Source organism: Sarcophilus harrisii, chromosome 3, assembly GCF_902635505.1.
Source record: "Sarcophilus harrisii chromosome 3, mSarHar1.11, whole genome shotgun sequence".
Classification (NCBI taxonomy): Eukaryota; Metazoa; Chordata; class Mammalia; order Dasyuromorphia; family Dasyuridae; genus Sarcophilus; species Sarcophilus harrisii.
In genome coordinates, this window is record NC_045428.1 from 291,699,756 (window position 1) to 291,721,230 (window position 21,475).

General features: G+C 35.1%; 1 protein-coding gene across 1 annotated transcript in view; it reads left to right on the plus strand.

The window, feature by feature from the left end:
- The window catches only part of TMPRSS7 (transmembrane serine protease 7), a 96,594-nt gene that overhangs the window by 22,737 nt on the left and 52,382 nt on the right, over positions 1–21,475 (plus strand). Inside the window, exons 4-9 of the mRNA XM_003763582.3 lie at positions 9,846–9,913; positions 11,566–11,753; positions 12,433–12,471; positions 12,629–12,857; positions 17,831–17,961; positions 19,545–19,657. Of these exons, the coding sequence (XP_003763630.1) occupies positions 9,846–9,913; positions 11,566–11,753; positions 12,433–12,471; positions 12,629–12,857; positions 17,831–17,961; positions 19,545–19,657 (768 nt within the window). The remainder of the gene's footprint in view (positions 1–9,845; positions 9,914–11,565; positions 11,754–12,432; positions 12,472–12,628; positions 12,858–17,830; positions 17,962–19,544; positions 19,658–21,475) is intronic.

Consider the following 21,475-nt stretch of genomic DNA (forward strand, 5'->3'; position numbering starts at 1 on the left):
TCTCTTTTGAATTTCAGAATTTCCAATTTGGTATTTAATTTAGGGTTTTTAACTTGTTCTTTTTTCTATTTTAGTTGCATGCCCTATTCATTGTTCTCCTCCTTTGATATTTAAGGCCCTTTCTGGTATCTGGTCTCTGGTATGAGATTTCCTGGAGTCAGGAAGACTCATCTTCTTTAATACAAATTTGGCCCAGACACTTATTAACAGTGTGATCTTGTCAATTAACCCTATTTGCTTCAGTTTCATCCTCTGTAAAATGATCTTGAAAAGGAAATAGCAAACTACTCCACTATCTTTGTCAAGAAAATACAAATCAGGTCACAAAGAATTAGATATAACTGAAACAAATGAACAACAAAAAATTTCTTTTCCAGATCTCAGTCAAATGAGTCAATATTTGTCATTCAAAAACAAATATACAGAATATAGAACCTTAATCTACAAGGAAAAGTTCAGGATTCCTTTCTTCTTGAGGTCACTGTAATGGAGGGAATTTTCATATCCCTCCCTAGTACAACCTTTATTGCCACTAGATACATAGGCCGTTGGTTTGTGCCAAAATAGAGGTATCAGTATTTTTAAATCAGCCGTACTTATTTTCTTTTCTCATATTGGGGAACTTATTGCCAGCAGCAAACTCTGGCAATTATGCATAGACAGGAAATATGCTACAGATATGCCATTATCAGCTCAAACTGATATGCTAGTACACATTTAATAATTCTAGATTTAAGTGAATTACCTTGTATCTTCCTTTTTAGATTATTAAAATTTTTATTAACATAGACTTAATGATTATCACTCATCTTTAGAAAGACAGAAAGCAAATATTTTTCATGTTTGGAATATGGTTAATCCAATTTGCTACTTAAGGTATAAATGAACTAGCAAATATTGTTTGCCCGCACAGGTTCCCCTCTCAGCAGATGTAACCTTATATGAAGGATATGAACAGATATAATGATGGCAGAAGGTGAAAAGAATAATAGGAAGCTGGCAGAGGAATCATAGGAAGACATAGGACAGACATAGGAAGAATATAGTAAGAAGACTTAGATCTGGAAAGGACATTTTTTTGTTATTCATTTATTTCAGTCATACCAAACTCTTTATGACTTTATTTGGGGTTTTCTTGACAAAAATAGTGGAGTAGTTTGCTATTTCTTTCTCCACAGTATTCCCACAGTAAGTCAAGACACCTTATTTGTCTTTTTTTGTTGTTGTTCTTCTAGTTGTAGCTTTGCCATCAATTAGTATATGACTTTACTTAAGTATCTTTACATCTCTGAAGTTCAACTTACTTATCTCTATAATGGTGTTGTTATCTAGGACCTACCTGTTAGTAATCTGGGCCTTGGGCCAGATGGTTAGTAATCACTCTGCACTCTGCCTCCATTTCCATGTACCAAATTTTTTATCTGGGAGAATGTGTCTAGCACAGTACATGGAACATAATGACATTTAGTAAATATTTGTTAATTGATGGATTGATTGGATCATGCTGTGTCACTTTTTATTTCTGCTTTTACCTAATTGCCACATCCCCTCCTTTATAGATCCAGCAAAGTGCCAGTTACCTTCCCCAAGATTACCTGCAAGTATGGTAAAATTAAAACCAATGGACACATTTCTTACAAAACACCATCTTGCATTCTTTCTCCTCTAGGCAAAATCCCTTCTTTTCCCACTGGTTCTTCCCTCTTCAGCCTCTCAGTTGCAGAACAGAAATGAGAAAGCTAATCCAGAAATTTAGTACCTTATGTTAAATGAATTTTCTACTTCCCTGTAGTCTGTTAACACAAAACTAGTTGCTTACATTGGGATTGGAAGTAAAGTATTCTAGAAATTTGAAAAAAGCATGTTTGTACTGCCACTATAGTTACTATTGTATCTAATTCTCTATCTTTCCCACTTCAAAACTGTTTCCTTTTATCACCAAACTTCTGTCTACAACAACCAATGGCTTCTTTCAGGCACTAAGTGTAATGTGAGGCAAAACGTTGGATAAAATTGCAACAGGATGTCAAAAAGGAGCTAGATACCTCTCATATATGGAACACTAATATCTTGTAATTAGATAGTGGTTTAAAAATATTTTTTTTCAGAACAATCCTCTGAGATTAGTTGTTACTGTTGCTTGTATTCAGTTCTTTTTCACTTATGTATTAGTCTTTATAATCCCATGAGTGGATTTCTTGGCAAAGATACTAGAGTGGTTTGCCATTCCTTCATTTTACAGATCATGAAACTGAGGTAAACAGGGTTAAGTTACTGGCCCATGATTACACAACTAGTACGCATCTTAAGTTGGATTTGAACAGAGGGCTTATAACAAAGCCATGAAGCTCTGGGTTCAAGCGCTGTTTCCCACACATACTGGCTGTGTGATCCTGAAAAAGTCATTTAATCTCTCAGTACTCCAAATAAATCTCCCAGGCACTAAATTGCAGAAAAGATAGGAAGTTCTCTATAACGAACCTAAAGGTCAAATCTCTATCCTTGTAGGGGGAAAAAAAAGACAATAATCAGCCACTCTTAATAAGAGAAGTCAGATGGCCTTTGAAGTTTGAATTATGGATGCTACCTGCCACCTAATGGTCAATATTAGAATGTTATTCTCATTGACCATTTTACCAGAGAAATCATATGCAAGCCCCTCATTTCACTGCTACTTTTATATGTGGAGATGTGGAGATTGGTTTAAAAAAGGAGAATGAATGAATAAAGTTTAGTAGCATATTCATTTCAAAAGAAGATAACCTTGGAAGCAGAAGTTAAGCTTGATCAGGTGTCCTTAATGAAATAAAAGGTTATTATCATGTGGAAGGGGATGACTGAGTATTGTCTATCTCACCTTGGGGACAAAAAGAAAGCAAATAGTCTGAAATGATGTCACATGAGGTGAGAATTAATTTAGATCTAAGGAGGAAAGTCTTTACAGGGATTGTTGTTAAGCACTGAAACATATTAGGAGGCGAGATTGTACAACCTACTTCCCAATCAATTGTTATGGTGATGAATCTGTAGTCCCACTTAGAGGGAGAGAGATGGATTAGATTTTTTAAAAGAGCTTTTCCCAGTTTTACAATGCATAGATAAGAGAACCTTATGATAGGGAGCTTCAGCATTCTTGACAAGAATGATAATCATAATTCTCAAATTCTTAGAAAGGGATGTAACTGCATCCTGGTGAGTTTTCCTTTCCCCAGAGTAGATCACAATCATTCTATGATTTCTCATATTAGTGTGATTTTTTTTGTCCGTATATTTCTTTAAATTATTCATTAAGCTTGACGCCTTCCCTTTTTTGTTATTTTTGTTTTGTTTTTTAGTATATTGCAGGCACTAGTACAACATCTAGGCTGTCCATCTGTTATCCTTCACTACTCTTCTTCTTCTTCTTCTTCTTCTTCTTCTTCTTCTTCTTCTTCCTTCTTCTTCTTCTTCTTCCTTCTTCTTCTTCTTCTTCTTCTTCTTCTTCTTCTTCTTCTTCTTCTTCTTCTTCTTCTTCTTCTTCTTCTTCTTCTTCTTCTTCTTCTTCTTCTTCTTCTCCTTCTTCCTTTTTTTTGCTGAGGCAATTGGGGTTAAGTGACTTGCCCAGGATCACACAGCTAAGAAGTGTTAAGTGTCTGTTTGAACTCAGATCCTTCTGACTTCAGGGCTGGTGCTCTATCCACTGTACCACCTGGCTGCCCCCTATCCTTCACTCTCACTTTATGACTGGCTCACCTCATTTTCTGTAAAAGCATATCATTCCTGACACCCAAATTCATCATTGGTAATTTATTATAAGCTATTTACACCCCACCATGTAATTTTTCTTTACATTCTGGCTCAACTGAAAATTTTTATTTTTCTGAGATCATAGTGTTCTATGATTTCCAACTGGAGAGCAGCACTATGAAGAAAATTAGTCTCCAAACCAATCTTTAACTTCAAAGATTTTATATAGATAAGAAAAAGTCAATAATATAATAGTTCCACCCTCAATTTATTAGAGGTACCACCTTTGATCTTTTCCATTTAAATTTGCAAATGGATGAAAATGGATTGAGTGATTTTTAAGATTTTTGTAACTTCTCAGATGGATTTTTTATGTTTGAACAGATCCAGCTGTTGATCCTAAATTCATTTTATATGTCAACAGCATTTATTTATAAAGCACACTGGGTAGTGAGGTGGTTTTGCTCAGATGTGGTGACTTAATTATCATCTATGGTGAGAACAGGTAATTATAAAAATGCTAGTGGATCTGTTCTATTTCATATTTACTTACTATCACAGAGTCACAGAACCTCAAAGTTGAAAGGGATTTCAGAAATCTTCTAGTACATTATCCATCTAAAAAAGAAACTATTTTCCAATATCCTTGACAAAAAGTTATCCAGTTTCCAATAGAAAATCTTCTACTGATATCCTTTGCATCTCCACACAATCTATTCTACTTTTAGACAATTTTAATTGTTGGGAATCTTTTTTTCTTACAAAATTGAATCAAAATTTGTCTTTCTTCTAGCCATTATTCCTTATTCATAGACTGATAAATTTATAGGTAAAGAGAACAATAGAGATCATCCTATCCAACCCTTCTTTTCACAGATGAGTATACTGAGGTTTAAAATGATCAAGTGACTTGCCCAAAGATATCACTAAGTCAAACTGTGATTCAAATCCTGGCCTTTTGGATCCAAAATAGGGTGTAATGGCTAGATTTCTTTCTCAAGGACCAAGTCCTAAACCAAACCCAATCTGATTCTCATTGACCACTAATAGGTCCTAGGCCAAGGTCCATTTGGTATTGTTTGGGTCCTGATTGACTCAGTTTGAATGTAAACAGTAATCATTTCTGCTTTGGCCAGAAACCCTGAGCATCTTATCCTCCCAGATCCATTCGTTCGTTTAGATTTTTTTTTGAATAAGTGAAAGAAAAGAGTCTTTGCCTAAATGGATGGTATCTCAGTCAAACTGAGACCTCTTGAAGACCTTAGCTTAAAATAGACAAGGTCTACCATTGCATTCAGGGCCATCTCCAGTAGTCCTGATCTATCTCTAGCCACTGGACCCAGATGGCTCTGGAGAGGAAAGTGAGGCAGGTGAGTTTGCACAGCCCTCCCTCATTTAAATCAATTCACTTGCATGACATATCATCTCCTTAATTTTATGGTCTTTTTTTGAGAATGAAGGACAAACAACAACCAACAGCAACAACAAGATGAGTCTAATTAATTTCCTACATTTCAAATACATGAAGATAGTTGTCAAATTTTTTCCTCCCTCTTCTCTAATTTTTTCTTCTGGCAACGCATCTCCAGTTCTTTCAGATGAATCTTGCATGCTCTCTAATTCTCCCATAATTCTGATCATCCTTCCCTGACATGATCTAATTTGTCATGTCATTGCCAAAGTATGATGTCCAGAACTGAACACAATATTTCTGTTGTAGTCTGCTTAAGGCCTCTATAGAGAACATACTGTTTTCATTCAAGCTAAAATGACATTTACCTGACATGTTACACCCCTTATTCATATCAAGTTTGCAAACCACTAAAACCTGAATATCTTGTTCACATCAAGTCATCAATAAGCATTTTTAAAGTTTTTTACTATCTACCAGGAATCTTGCTAAATATAGAGATAAGAAAGACAAGAGCTCATGACCTAACAGAAAGAATATAAAATAGTTGTGTGTAAATATATATATATGCATATACATACATACATATATATATATATATATATGAGTATTCATGTATACACACATTCACACAGGATAAATTGGAGGTAGTCTCAGAGGGAAGGTACTAACATCGAGGAAGATCAGGAATGGCAGAAGGAAGATTTTTAGCTGAAATTGGAAGTAAGTCAGGGAAGCCAGGAGACAGAGAATTCTAGGTCACTAGACTGGACTTCAGTTTCCTTATTTAAAAAATGAGAGAATTGGAATAGATGGTCTCTGAGATATGGGCCTGCCAGCTATAGAGTTATAATATAATTACCCTTTGTTGAGGCTGTCTCAAGTCTATCTACCTCTGGTGTTTCTTTTTTCTAGCTTAAAGTTTTCTTCTAGGTCCTGGAAATGCTTAACCAACTGACTGACTCTCTCTCTCTCTCTCTCTCTCTCTCTCTCTCTCTCTCTCTCTCTCTCCAACCTTCCTGGAAAAGATGGTTAAGTCTCACAGGGCTGCTGGAATTTTACCTCATCAATCTTCCAAGTGTAGCAGAATGGAATGAGAATCAGTTAATCTGAAAAGATGGGAAGATGGCACACAAAAGGACAAATAAGGAAAATACAGTGAATTGGAACATGGAATATCAGATATAAGGATAGCAAGGAGGTCAGAATCACTAGATTGTAGAATATATGGAGAGTAAGGAGTAAAAAGCTTAGAAAGATAGGAAGAAAAAAAATAAATAAATAAAAAAGAAAGATAGGAAGGACCAAGGTAAAAAAGAATTTAAAAATCAAACAAAGGATTTTATATTTGACTTGAGGCAATAGGGAGTCATTGTAGTCTATTGAACAGGTAAGTAATATAGTTTGGAAACTATAATATATTAATACAGCTATGCCTTCTTCAATTTATACTTTAGTAGTTCATTTTTTTAATCAGGGAAGGATTCCACATTTTTATTTTAAACTTTCATCTAATAAGATGAAAGCCTATGGCTTTAGTTAATTAAAATTGTTTTGGGTGCTGTCATCCAATGTGCTAGAAATTCTTTTTGTTCATTTCTGTCTTAAATTGTGTCATTTTCTCTTAAAATAGATAGCTTATTAGACTCAATTAGACACCATCAGACATAGTAGATAAAATAGAAGGATTACAGGATTTTAAAATCAAAAGACGTGCATTTCAGTCTTAGCTCTACCATCCCATAAAACACTGAGTTCATGAAACACTGAGTAAATGACAAATCCCTCTGAAGTTCAGATTTCTCCTTGTATAAAACAGTAATAATGATATTTGAACCATTTGTCTTAGAGGATTGTTGTAAGGAAAAGGATTCACAAGTTGTGAAGCACTATATAAATCTGAGCTATTAATATCATAATCTATGTCAAGATTTAAAGGAGGACAATGACACAATATTAATTTCCTCACTGAGTTGTCAATTTTTATACATCATTATTCTGACTGATTTTATCTTAGAGTGGAATGAGAGGCATTCTCATGGTGGTGGTTGTAGATAGAGAACTAGTTCAAAAGCCAGGATAATCTGGGTTCAGATCCTGATCTAGTGCATATTAACTATGTGAAGCTGAGAGTCACTTAACCTTTTCATACACTAGACCAGGGCTTCTTAAACTTTTTTTTGTTTGTGACCCCTTTTTGTTTGTGAAGTTTCTACAGGTCCTCAGGTATATAGGAATATAAAATAGGTACACAAAACAAACATTTACTGATAATCATAATTTTCTAACCCTTATATTCAATTATGAGATCTCTTATGAGGTCTTGAACCCCAGTTTAGGAAGCAAGGCTCTAGACATTTTAGTAGAAAGGATTTCAGAAACCATTCAATATCTCCATTTTACATCTGAGAAAATTTAAGCCTGAGATATTAAATGACTTGCCCAAATTTGCCCAAAATGTTATATAAAAAAGGTAAAGCAAGCATTTGAACCAGGTGATCTGATGTCAAATAATTGTACTGACTGACCTTATCTTGTACAAGAAGAGAAGTTTATTTGAAATAAAATGTGAGGCAAATGCCAGAAAAATGCATTAACAAAGTAAAATTACCTCTTCCATACACATTGGTAGGTATTGGCACTGCACAATACGACATACTGAGGGCCCTCTTTCCTGGGTGTCAGCATAGAAACTGAGAAGCATTGTAGAAAGCTTTGTTATGTTCTTGTTATCAATAACTTGGGTAAAGCATAGGGAAACATAATAGTACTATGGAAAAAACCACTGAGTCCAGTGTCAGGGGACTCTAGTTTCTAAAAGCTTGCTGTTGATATAACCTTGCACAGATAACTTTGTCCCTGGACCTCAGTTTCCTTTTGTATAAAATAAGATTAGATTAGATGGCCTCTGAGGAATGAGCCTGCTGCTCTAGAGTTATTGTCCTATTATCCTTTGTTGAGGCTGTTTCTTCTCCATTTATCTCTAGTGTTTCTTTTTCTAGTTTAAAGTTTCCTCCTGGGTCCTGAAAATTCCTAACTGCTCTGTCTAACTGTCTGTCTCTGAACGTCTCTATCTCTTTCTCTGTCTCTATCTCTCTGTCTCTATTTCTATCTCTTCTCTACCTCTCTTTATCTCTATTTCTGTCTCTGCCTCTGCCTGTGTTTCTAATTGTCTCTCTGTGTGCCTCTGTCTCTATCTCTGTCTCTCTTTTCTCCCTTTCTCTCCACCTTTCCTCTCTCTTCCTCTGTCTCCCCTCACCCCTAGCTGAAACATTTCTGGAAAAGATGGGGTAAGTCCCACAGAGCTCCTGGAGTTTTAGCAGAATGGGATAGATTGGGAGCCAATGAACCTGGAAAGACAGAAAGATCTCACACAGGGCTATTCTCCACAGCTTCTGTTCTTTTTTTTTTTTTTTTTTTTTGCTCATTGGTTCTATTCTTAGGGGCAGCAGTGTTGCAGTAGGTAGAACACCTAGTCTGGAGTTAGGAAAAACTTTAACTTGACTTTAAATTGGCCTCAAATATTTACCAGCTATATGATCCCCCCAATCACTTAATTTCTGTCAACCTCAGTTTCCTCAATTGTAAAATGATATCAATTCTAGCACCCACCTCAAAGGGTTGTCATAAGTATCAAATGAGATAATTTTTTAATTAAAAAATACTTAGTACAGTGCCTAGCACACAGAAAGCGTTTTTGTTGTTCAGTTGTGTCCGAATCTTCATGAACCTATTGGGGGTTTTCTTGGCAAATATTCTGGAATCCTTCTCTAGGTCATTTTTCAGATGAGAAAACTGAGGCAAAAGGATTGGGTGACTGGCCCAGAGTTGCACAGCTAGGAAAGGTCTAAGGCCAGATTTAAACTCAGGAAGCTAAGTCATCCTGACTTTAGGGCAAGCACTTTATGTACCGCACCACCTAGCTGTCCTGCAATGTAAGCATATAATGGTTATTTCCTTCCCTCTCCCTTTTTTTCTGTTTGACTTTCTACTCTTTTGAGAACCTTTCCTCAATGATTGATTCTCCTGTTGACCCTGAAACATCATGAAAGCAAGATGTCCCAGAGGCTTTTATACAAGTGTGCCTTCTGTCACATGTAGAGAGATTGAATCAGGGCTGAAATTTGAGAAGTGATCTTTTGTTTGTCCTATACTAAGCCCTGGTATTAATCAGTGGCAAATGAAGGGAGCTAAGAAACTCAATGATACAGGCTGTTTGACTCAGAGTATCATGAAGATCTTTATAAAGAAGTGGTTGGTTTTATATGACCTTTCTTCAAGGACTGCAGTATGTTTTCGATATTTCCTGTTAGCTTTTCCACCACTTGTGAAAAATAAAGAAAAACGGAGACAGGAGGAAAATGCACTGGTTTATATGCTCCTTTTATTCTGAATTTAGCTGTAAGCATTGCATATATGTAATAGATGTTCCATAGATATTTATTGATTAATTGAAAAGCCAAGTAAATGAATTAATGAAAAGGGATTCTAAAGCATTTGTTATACATTCTGTAGCATTTTATTCTAACACAAGATACCAATTTGATTGAACATACAAAATTCAGACTAATTAAATGAGTGAACACATTTATTGTGTGATTTTTAAAAACCATTTTCTAAAGGCAACCAAACCTAAAAGATTTTGTTCTCACCAACTGCAATCAAACAAGAATCTACCTAAAGTGGCCTCCTGATTTTTCTTTTTCAGATGAACCTAGTATACTCAACATCTGCCTTCTCCAAATTTTACAAGAAGTCTGTGGTTGTAGATGTCAGGTAACATCTTAAACTGTTCATAATCTGCATCATTCATAAATTCTTTCTGCCTTGGTGTGTCTTAGCTTGTTACAATATAACTCATGTGCGCTAAAGCTATCTGAATTATGAAGTTACATTATGGATTGGTATCAGTATGTTATTGATTCATTTCAGTCCTTTATGACTGTGTCTGGGCTTTTTCTGGCAAAAATACTAGAGTGGTTTGCCATTTCCTTCTCCAGGATGAGGAAACTGAGGCAAACAAGGTTAAGTAACTTGCCCAGGATGACACAGCTATTAAGTGTCTGAGGTTGGATTTGAACTCAGGAAGACGAATCTTCCTGCCTACAGGCCCAGCACTCTGCAAATTAAGATGTCACCTATCTGCTCTGTAGTATCTCTGACTTCCTTCAAAGTGTATCTTGTGTGCCACAAATGGCATGAAACTTTCTTCCAGTTGTTGGCTCTGCCCCCCGCATCTCCCTGTCTCTGTCTCTGTTTCTGTCTCTGTCTCTTTCTCTGTCTCTCTCTGCTGTTTCTGTCTCTGTCTCTCTCTCTGTCTCTCTCTCTCTCTCTCTCTCTCTGTCTCTCTGTCTCTCTGTCTCTCTATCTCTGTCTCTCTATCTCTCTCTCTCTTCCCCCACTCTCTCCCCCCCCCCTTTGTCTCTCTGTCCCTTTCTCTCTCTGTATGTATCTGTCTCTGTGTGTGTGTGTGTCTCTGTCTCCCCTCCCCATATCTCTCTGTCTCTCTCTCTGTGTGTCTCTCTCTGTGTTTTTCTCTTTCTCTCTCTGGATATGTGTTTGTCTGTCTGTCTGTCTCTCTCTCTCTTCTCCCTCTCTCCCTCCCTCTACCACTCTCTTCTGTCTCGCTCTCTTTCTTTCTCTCTCTCTCCTCTCCCTCTCTGCCTCTCCCCCCTCTCTCTTCCTCCCTTCTTCTCCTCTGTGTCTCTGTGTGTATGTCTCTTTCTGTGTGTCTCTCTCTGACTCTGTCTTTATGTTTTTGTCTCTGTGTGTCTCTCTGTCTCTCTGTGTGTCTATGTTTCTGTCTGTCTCTCTCCATACATATATGCATGTGTGCAATTAGACTTTGGTCTCATTTAGCTAAGTATATGTTGCATTTTTCCTCAAAGAATGTTGGCTCCTTGAGGGTAGAGATAATTTCCCTATTTTCTTTGTACTTCCTATTTCCTAACATGGTTTCCTGAACATACCAAGTGTTTAATAAATGTTTGTTGAAATATAGACTCCTGGACTTGGAATCAGGGAGACTTGAATTTGAATCTTGCTTAAACACTTAATAACTATGTGACCCTAGACAAGTCACCTTTCTTTCAACCTCAATTTCCTCAGCTGCAAAGTGAGGACATTTGATTTCATGGCTTCCAAGTTCTCTTCTGGCTTCTATGGTCTTAGTCACCTGACTTTCAGCATGGTTACCTTTTGTTGAAAATACCCTGGTGTCCTCCCTCCCACTTCTGCCCTACCCCATCCACACAGAGGACATGATACACCAAACAAGACTCTTTCCTTGTTTTGTGATCTCCTTTTGGAAAACCAGTCCTATTTAAAAGAAATTCCATATTTGTGTCTGGGCACTATATGCCCCAGCTTCCCCCTGAAATGCTATCACCCTAAAGGTTTTCCTGTACATCTCTATTTCTTTGCTTCAGCAACAATAATGAGGGTGGCCTCCTTGTCCACTTTTGGCTTGTGTTTGTGGTGCCACATGCCAAGGTCTTCTGTGAAGAATGTGTAGCAGCCATCTTGAAGGACTCTATTCAGACAAGCATTGTGAACCGGACCTCTGTGGGGAGCCTGCAGGGCTTGGCTATTGACATGGATTCTGTGGTACTAAATGGTGTGTCCTCCTGTAAGCTCTGCTGTTTGCTATTGGTTGTAGTAACATTTTAATGAACTTAATGTTTTCCACTCTTGTTGAAGAAAGTTCAGATAAGAGCAATGGAGCATAACTTAGTGAAGCAATTGGCTTAAATGAATGCAGTGATTAGACTGCATTGGCTGGAACCTGACTGCAAATATCAAAGTTTCAAGTCAATATCTAATCTACTGAAGAGTAATTTTCTTCTTCTTGTATTCATTATAGCTTCATGTTTTCTCAGACCATTCATTTTAAAGGACAATCTGAGAATCCTGGAGAAAGAAGTCAGGACAATATATATCTCTGCTTTCCCCCCAGAATTATCTAGTATTATGTATTTGCATTTTTATACAGTCCAAATATAATTATCAATTTGACAACTGACAATATCTCTATCAGATTACAAACTCCTTCAAGAGACCAATTTAATTTCTATAGAAATGTGCACACTCCATTTCCTAATGATTTAAAGATTAAAATCTACAGTGAACAGTTCTTAAGCCCACTTTATATAGAACAGCATTAATTATTACATTATTTCTGATGATCATATTTATTGGTACTTCTTTTTATAAAGGACTAGGAAGCTTTTTCCGTGATTAAATACATCTGAATGGAAATGCTGGCTCTAACTTTTCTGTTTGTTTTCTTGATACAGCTGGACTCAGGTCTGACTACTCTTCAACTATTGGAATAGGTAAATGTTTTCATGCTTGATTTCCCAAATCACTTTCTTTTTTGCTACATCTTTTCTTTTCTTGAAAAATAAACTCTTTTGCTATTGACCCATTCTGTTTAAAGGCCACCAGGAAATTCACTTTTTGGTGTTCAAGTAAACTGTACTGTCTTCACAGATAAAGGCTGTGCTAAGGACATATATGCAGATAATCCTTTTCAGCACTTTCCTCTGGAGATTTCTGCTACCTCAGGACATCTGATGTGCCACTTCAAACTGATTGCCTCGGTTGGTTATCTTATTCGCCTCTCTGTCGTGTCCCTGCAAATTGAAGCCGACAATTGCATCTCTGACTCCTTGACTATTTATGACTCCCTCATGCCTATCAAGAGTACAATCTTATATCGGTATGGATACAGTTTGGAGTTATATTTGTTGATATAACATCTGTTTTCATAAGATGTCTCTTAATTTATTATTTGCTAATTCTCTTGAGGTGTTTTTTTTTGGGGGGGGGGAGTGGGGACATTTTTCCATGTGAAACACTAAGACTTTTACTGGCATCAATATTATCACTATCATTATAACGGATATTTTTGTCCAGACTTGTGATTTTATTAGTATGAGGAAATTGCACGTGTACAAACTTTATTAATACAAATTGAAGCTTGCTCTGTTACTTAATCTTAGAGTCTGGGGGGCATTTGCGATGTTAAGTGATCTATCCAGGGTCACATGACCAGAATTCGTCAGAGATAGGATTTGAATCTAAATCTTCTGACTTGAAAGCCACTCATTTCTTTAACCACTATATAAATATCTCCCTGTCTTTTATATAGAGCTTGAAAATGTGCAAAATGTTTTGTATATGTTATCAAATTTAATATTCCCAAAGTCTTGTGAAGTAGCACAACAGGTATTATTGATCCCATTCATAGATGGAAAAGCTGAAGCTCAAACAGATTAAATGACTTTCTCATTGTCATACAACTAGTAAGCACCAGGGTAGAATTTGAACCTAGCTAGTCCCCTAATTTCAAAGCTCATCCTCTAGCCTACACAAAGTTGTTTTTTGAACATTTATACAATGGCTGAAAAAATTATTAAGTACTTTGTATACATTTTATTATTTGATGCTCATAATAATCATGTGAAGTGATTCAAGAGATATTGTTGCTCTCATTGGACAAATGAGAACACTAAGGTGGTAACAAGTAAAATGGCCTGCTTGGTGCCACACGGCTTATAAGTACCAATGGCAGAATATGAATTCAGGTCTTCCTGGCTCCAATTCTAATATTATATTTGCTATGATTCATTTATAAATGCCATCAGTAGACACCAGTCAGAGACAATGCCAATTTTACTAGTAGTGCTTGTGGGATGTGCCCAAGAAATAGTCTACAATTTACTGTATCAAAAATCAATTCAAGTCAACAAGCATTTTTAAGTGAATACTTTGTACCAAATATTTTGCTAAACATGGAACTACAGAGAGATCCAAATAGTTTTCTTTTCTAATTTTTGTTTTTATTTAAATGTAGGTTAAGTTTCTCCAATATTACAAAGTATCTTTATAATGAATTATTTGTTATAATAATCAGATTATAATATGACAATATTATACATCAGTCAAAAATCGGTATAGTAGAGTGCAATTCCAAGGAATTCCCGATGGATAGATGATTATTTATAAGGATACTTCATGGTTCAGTGAAATTCATTATGGAAAACACTCAAATGTAACACAGAGGGTTAGAAAGTACTTTATAACCAGTCTCTCCAACAAATTAACTTATGTTCCTTAGGGATGTTGGAAGAAGATAGGATTAGAAGGGTTAAATCTGGCTTAGATTTAAAATGGACATTATATGTTCATCTTAAGGACCCCTGGGAAAAGAACCTAAGAAAAATCTTGTTGAGGTAGCAAAAAATAAGGCAGAAATAATGAACCCAGAGTTTAAGATTAACTAAAAATTATTTTGAGATGTTTTGAAAAATCAAACATGGTATGATTATAGTATTGTGTTATATATGGTTATGTTTATATATATGCAAATAGATATATAATGGAGTGATGTTTATCATAGACAGGTCTGTCTTTGTGGACTAAAATACTAGTTTTTAGAAGGATTTTAGAGCCTATCCAATTCAATTTTCCATTCAATGTAGCACTCATCTTTTATTTAACCTACCTAATAGATGGGTGTCAATTTTATATCTATATGCAAAAATTAATATACTTGTTTTATGAAAATAATTTCATATGCCTATTGTTCAAAGACTTGTCATTTAGGGTAGTAGTATTCTATATCAACACAAATTCAATCTATTACTCTAGTAATAATAATTAAATAAAAATGATAATTTTATTCATTATATCTATAGAGTACCTTATAATTTGTAAAGTACCATCATTTGATTTTTTTTCTTCACAATTTAGGAAATAAAAACAAGCATTTATATAATATAGTAGAATGGGGGGAACATGATAATACATGAGAATGCAAATCTATTATGTACAATTTACTATTCCTTTTAAATATATAATAAAATTTTCATGCAGCTCTTTTCCCACCCTTCACACCAACATAGAGATGGCTACCATTAGACACAAATATGTCATACTTCTATTTGTCAGGCCAGACAGTGTCTTCCTTCATAAGTTCTTTGTAGTTATTTTGGGTATTTATAATAATCCAAATGACTTAGTCCCTCAAAATTTTTATTTTTCCCTAATAAACAGTATTTTATTCTTTTCAATTACATGTAAAGATAGTTTTTAACATTCTTTTTTGTGAGATTATGAATTTCGAATTTTTTCCCCTCCCTCCTTTCCCTCTTCCCTCTCTGAGACAGCCAGCAATCCAATATAGGCTATATATGTGCAATCATGCTAAACACATTTCCTTATTAGTTATATAGTGAAAAAAGAATCAGAATTAAAGAAAAAAACCACCACAACAACAAAAAAAGCAAATTAAAAAAAAACACATGAAAATAATTTGCTTCAATATGCATTCAGTCTTCATAGTTCTTTCTCTGTATGTGGATGGCATTTTGTATTACAAATCTTTTGCATTTTCTTGGATCATTGTATTCCAGAGAAGAACTAAGTCTATCAGGACTGATCATTGCACAATGTTGCTATTACTGTACACAATGTTCTCCTGGTTCTATTCACTTCACTCAGCATCAGTTAATGTAAGTTCAAGTTTTTCTGAAATCCTTCTGTGCATCATTTCTAATTGAACAATAGTATTCCATTACATTCATATACCACAACTTATTCAGTCATTCCCCAACAGTTGGGTATCCCCTCAGTTTTTAATTCTTTCCTATCACAAAAAGAGCTGCTATAAATATTTTTGTACATATGGCTTTTTTTCTCTTTTTATGATCTCTTTGGGATACAGAACTAGTTGTAGTATTGCTAGATTAAAATATATGAAGCTTGATTGTTCTTTGAACATAGTTCCAAATTACTCTCCAGAATGGTTGGATCAGTTCACAATTCTACCAACAGTGCACTAATGTTCCAGTGTTCCAGTTTTCCTATATCCCTTCCTTCATTTATAATTTTCTTTTTCTGCCACATTAGACAATCTGAAAGATGTCAGGTCATACTTCAAGATTATGCTCTTCGAAAATGGGTCTATATTTAGTTTCTACCATATTATTTCCCTGTTTCCCCAGTAGTTTTTGTCAAATAGTGAATTCTTATTCAAGAACTGGAGTTTTAGGGTTTATCAAAAAGTATATTACTATCTCCATTTACTACTACAGTACCTTGTATACCTCATCTATTCTACTGATCTACTATTATTTCTTAGCCAGTGCCAAATGCTTTTGATGACTGCTGCTCAAAATTGTTCTTAAAACATTATTGCTATTATTGTACACAATGTTCTCTTGGTTCTGCTCATTACACTCTTCATTATTTCATGCAAAAACCATTTGTTTTTTCTAAGATCATCAAGCTGATCAATTATTTTAGCATGGTACCGTTCTATTTCAATCATATACTACAACTTGTTTAGCTAGTCCCCAATTGGAAGGCATCTTCACATTTTTAACTCTTCACCATCACAAAGAAGTTGCTATAAATATTTTAGAACATATATGTTCTTTTCACTTTTCCCTAATCATTTTGGGAAACAGATCTAGTAATAATATTGCTGGATTAAAGGATATAGGCAGTTGAATAACTCTTTAAACATGATTCCAGATTACTCTCCAAAATTGTTGTATTAATTCATAGTTCCACCAACAGTGAGTTTTCCAAGTTTTTCAGACCCTCCAACATTTATTGCTTTCTCTTCTTACTTTATCCAATCTGATAGGTATAAAATGCTACCTTAAGGTTGTTTAAATTTGCATTTCTCTAATCAATAATGATTTAGACATTTTTTATGACTATAAATTATTTTGTTTTTTTCTTTAAGAAAACTGCCTGTTCGTATCCTTTGACCATCTATTGAAGAATGACTCATTTCTTATAAATTTGACAAAGTTCTTTATATAGTTGAGATAGGAGATTTTTATCTGAGAAGCTGTCTATAAAAATTTCCCCCAATTTTCTTCTTTCCTTCTCATCTTTTTATTTGTACACTTTAAAAAAAATTAATGTTATTGAAATTATCCATTTTATACCTCACACCACTCTCTGTTTCTTGTTTATTCATAAATTGTTAACTAATCCACACGTCTAAAAGATAATATGTCCTATGGTCTTCAAATTTTCTTCTAATTTCTCCCTTTTATATTTAGGTCATGTTGCCATTTTTACTTTTTCTTGGTAAATGGTAGAAGATCCAATTTCTTCCAGATTTCTTTCCAGCTTTCCCAACAATTCTTTTAATCAAATAATGATTTTTATCCTCGAAACCTGAGTCTTATTTGACTTTCACATCAGCCATATGAGATAAACTGGATATTTTTATATCCGTTTTGAAGATGACAAAATTTGTTCAGGGCAACTTAAAATCTTAGAGTGATTTTAAGCTGGAGCAGCTCTATGGGGCAGTGGATAGAACTCCATTCCTGGAATCAGAAATACTCATCTTTAGTTTAGATCTATGCTCAGACATTCAACAAGCTGTATGACCCCGATAAGTCACTTAAACCTGTTTGCCTCAATTCCTCATCTGTAAAATGACCTGAAGAAGGAAATAACAAAACACCTCAGCATTTTTGCCAAGAAAATGCTAAATGGAATCATGAAGAATTGACTAACTGAAGCAACTGAGTAATTTTGAGTTTAATAGCTTAAAACTTCCCTAAGAGCTTTGGAACAGCCTATATAATGAGTGATTGGTTTTTTAATTCCTGGTCATTCAATAATCTGTTATTCATGTCTTTACTCTGTATCTTGTTTCAGGATTTGTGAACCTACCAGATCATTAATGTCATTTGTTTCAACAAACAATCTCATGTTGGTGACCTTTAAATCACCACGAGTGCGAAGGTTGTCAGGAATTCGGGGATTTTTTGAGGTCATTCCAGAAGAAAGTAAGTGTCTTCTCAAATGTTTAAAAATGTGAATCTCATATATGTGTATATGTGTGTGTGTAAAAGCATGTAAATGCCTGCATACAATATTTAAGACAGGTCAGTTGGTGTATTGGATAGAGAGTTTGCCTGAAAGCTAGAAAGATCTGGATTCAAGTTCTACCTCTGATACATATTGGCTCTTTGATCTTGGGGAAGTCACTTAACCTCTAAGTGCTCTAAGTTGCAGAGAAAGTGTCCATTTGCATCAGAAAAAGTAATATCCTCAAAAGGGATATCCTGCACTTGGGAAATCAGATATACAATTTCTGTATCCAAATGAAGCTCTTAGAATGATGAACTATGATAATGTATTCCTGATGGAGGAAGGGAGCTATGTGTCGTATTTTTATTGCCCTTGGTTTACAATACTACAAACAAGTATAAAAATGATCATTGAACTTTTCTAAATCCTAAACTGATCAACATATATGTTTTCTAATTAATTCAATTTACAGGAGGCTTTGTATAATCAGATATAAAAAATTACTGTTTAGGGGTAGCTAAGTGGTGCAATGGATAGAGCACCAGCTTATCAGCCCTGAGGTCAGGAGAACCTGAGTTCAAATCTGGTCACAGACACTTAACACTTTCTAGCTGTGTGATCCTGGGCAAGTTACTTAACCCCAATTGCCTCAGGGGAAAAAAGTATTGTTTAATTATGGATAATTACAGTCACTTTAACCATATTTTCAAGTGGTCTGAGTAAAATGTATAGAGAAATTTAGATAATCTTCTTCAGGCAGGGAGGAGATGACATAAATCTGAAAGGCTAATGGCTCACTCTTGTTCTGATTTGTTTCAATGAACCAGACTCATTTCCTCACCAAGATCACGCATGATTTAGAGGATTTTTTCCATTATATACAAGCATAAATGAGGGAAATTTAATAATTTTATTTAATCAAAATTAGACTGTATATCCTGGATATATTTATATATACATGCGTATGATTATACGTATACATATATACACACACACACACACACACATATATGTATGTATGTGAATATAGATATAAATAAGTTTTCCCAATTTCAAACCTGGCTCTCTATCCACTAGGCTCATCTTCCTGAATTCAAATCTGGCCTCCAACACTTAGAAGTTATGTGACCCTGGGCAAGTCACTTAACCCCATTTGCCTCAGTTTCCTCATCTGTCAAATATTAAAGAAGGAAATGGTAAAAATGGTAAAGACACTTCCTGAAGTATCTTTGCCAAGAAAACTCCAAATGGGGTCATGAAGTGTTGGATACAACTGAAACAATTAAATAACAATAATAAAATTGAGGCTATTAAAATAGATGATCTCAGAAACTTCTTCCATTTCTCCCATTCTGGAAGAAACCAATATTGGTACTGTGAGCTCAATATGTTGTATCCTTAAGATACCATAAACTTGCTTTTAAATGAAAAATTAGAAATCAAGCCTGAACTGATTAAATTTACTATTTGCCATGATAAATGCTTAGGCCTTTAGAGAATTTATTGTGTTTTTTCTCTCAAAAAATACTAATTTCTGTGCCTTAATTTTCTTTGGCAGAGTGTGGAAGCACAATATTAGCCAAGGAGAACATTGGGTTTGAAGGAAAATTTTCAAGTCCATATTACCCAAGTTATTTTCCTCCAAAATGCAAGTGCACGTGGAAATTTCAGGTACACATACCCCTTGATTTTCTTTATTTCTTAAGGAATAATAATAGCGAAAATTCTGCTATTTAATATCAGCTGACAAATGATAGAGAACCAACCAATTCTATATTTCTAAATAGTGGTTATTTTACCTATTTTATCATTTATTTCAATGTTTGCAGTGTCATACTGCATTAATAGTAATAACTTGAAAAGTGAGAAAGAAAAATTAATACTCTACGTGAGGGCTAGATAAACAATTGCAGAGGATCAAATCCCAGCTAAATTTTTGAATACCCTGTGAACTATAAATGATTTTGACATTTTAAAATGCAAAAAAAAACCCTTTTATTTTAAACTGTAAAAATCATTCTTATCTAGATGGAGGAGATTGTATACAAAATAGACTTTTTGCCTGTGGGGTATAATTTGTATAAACCTTCTAGAAACATTTTTATAAATTTAAAGGCCTTTTATAGAGGGCCTTTATAACTTATATAAGAATTCCTTCTAGGCTACATATAAACTTATCTGTTTTACTGTATTTCAATTAATTTCATCAAAAATTTCCCAATTACATTTTGGTCTGGTTTAGGCCACACTCAAAGATCATCTACTCCAATACCCTCATTTAGAGTTTATCTATTCCAACATCTTCATTTTATAGGAGCAAAGAAAGGTCTAAAGGGGTTAAATGAGTTGTCCAGGTTTACACAGGTAGTAAGTATCTGAGGTCACATTTGAACTCAGATCTTCCTGACTTCAAGAGGGTCCTCTATCCACTGTCCACCTAACTATTCTAAATGAATAATTCATGATTTCACAGATAGAATTGAGTTGGGAACTCAGGTCCTTTAATTCTAAATTGAGCTCTTTGAGTTCAGTAATCTTGCCTCTGCAACTTAGTGAGCCTTCTCAGGTTCATTGGCCAAATATCTATGGATAAATTTCTTGACCCAAAAGGTCTCTGGATTGAGACTGATTTCATTCTTTTTCAGAGCATGATCTCATCTCTAGGGCACTGATCTCCTAACCTAGTTCACCTACACTTTAGTGATAACTTTAAGGTGAATTTCTTTTGTAGTATCAGCACACTTAAGAATTCAGCATTCCAGTGATGGCTTCTGGTTGGTCCAGAAGCCCAAGCAATGGCAGCTCTGGTAGAAGGACCTGTTGGAAATATTGGGACTATTATTGTTCAATTATGTCCATCTCTAGGTGACCTCCGTGGTGGTTTTCTTTGCAAAATTCTGGAGTGGTTTGCATTGCCTTCTCCAGTGTGTTGACATTTTATTGAAGAGAAATAGAGGCAAATAAGTTTTTGAGACTGTATTTGAATGTAGATCTTCCTGACTCCAGGCCTAGTGCTTTATCCATTGTACTCCCTAGCTGTCCCTGGAATTTTAAAACTTGGTAAAAAGAGTTTGAGGGGTCTGTTAGAGGAGACTGGGGTCTGAAAATTCAAAACTCCCTGATCTAGGCTTCTGCAGTTTTGCTCCTCATATTCTCCTACAAGGGAAAGTATAGACTTTCATTTTCTGGAAACTCTCTTGGAGGAAATACCAATTGGAAAGGGACTTGGAATCCTGCTGAACAAGGGAAGGGGAGAATCTGTTGCCCAGATCCTTCTCCAGAAGAAAATCTGAAGTTTCTTCATTTCATAATAATAATTCAAAATTATATAATGTTTCAAAACCAAACTTTTATCTCTGACAAAAATAGTACAAATACTAGTATGGCATTTCCATTAGAAAAAAGTGATACTGCAGAACTAGAAGGGACCAATGAATGGAAGACACGGGGACTTATTTCATTTGACCATGGAATTTTGGGATCTGGTTA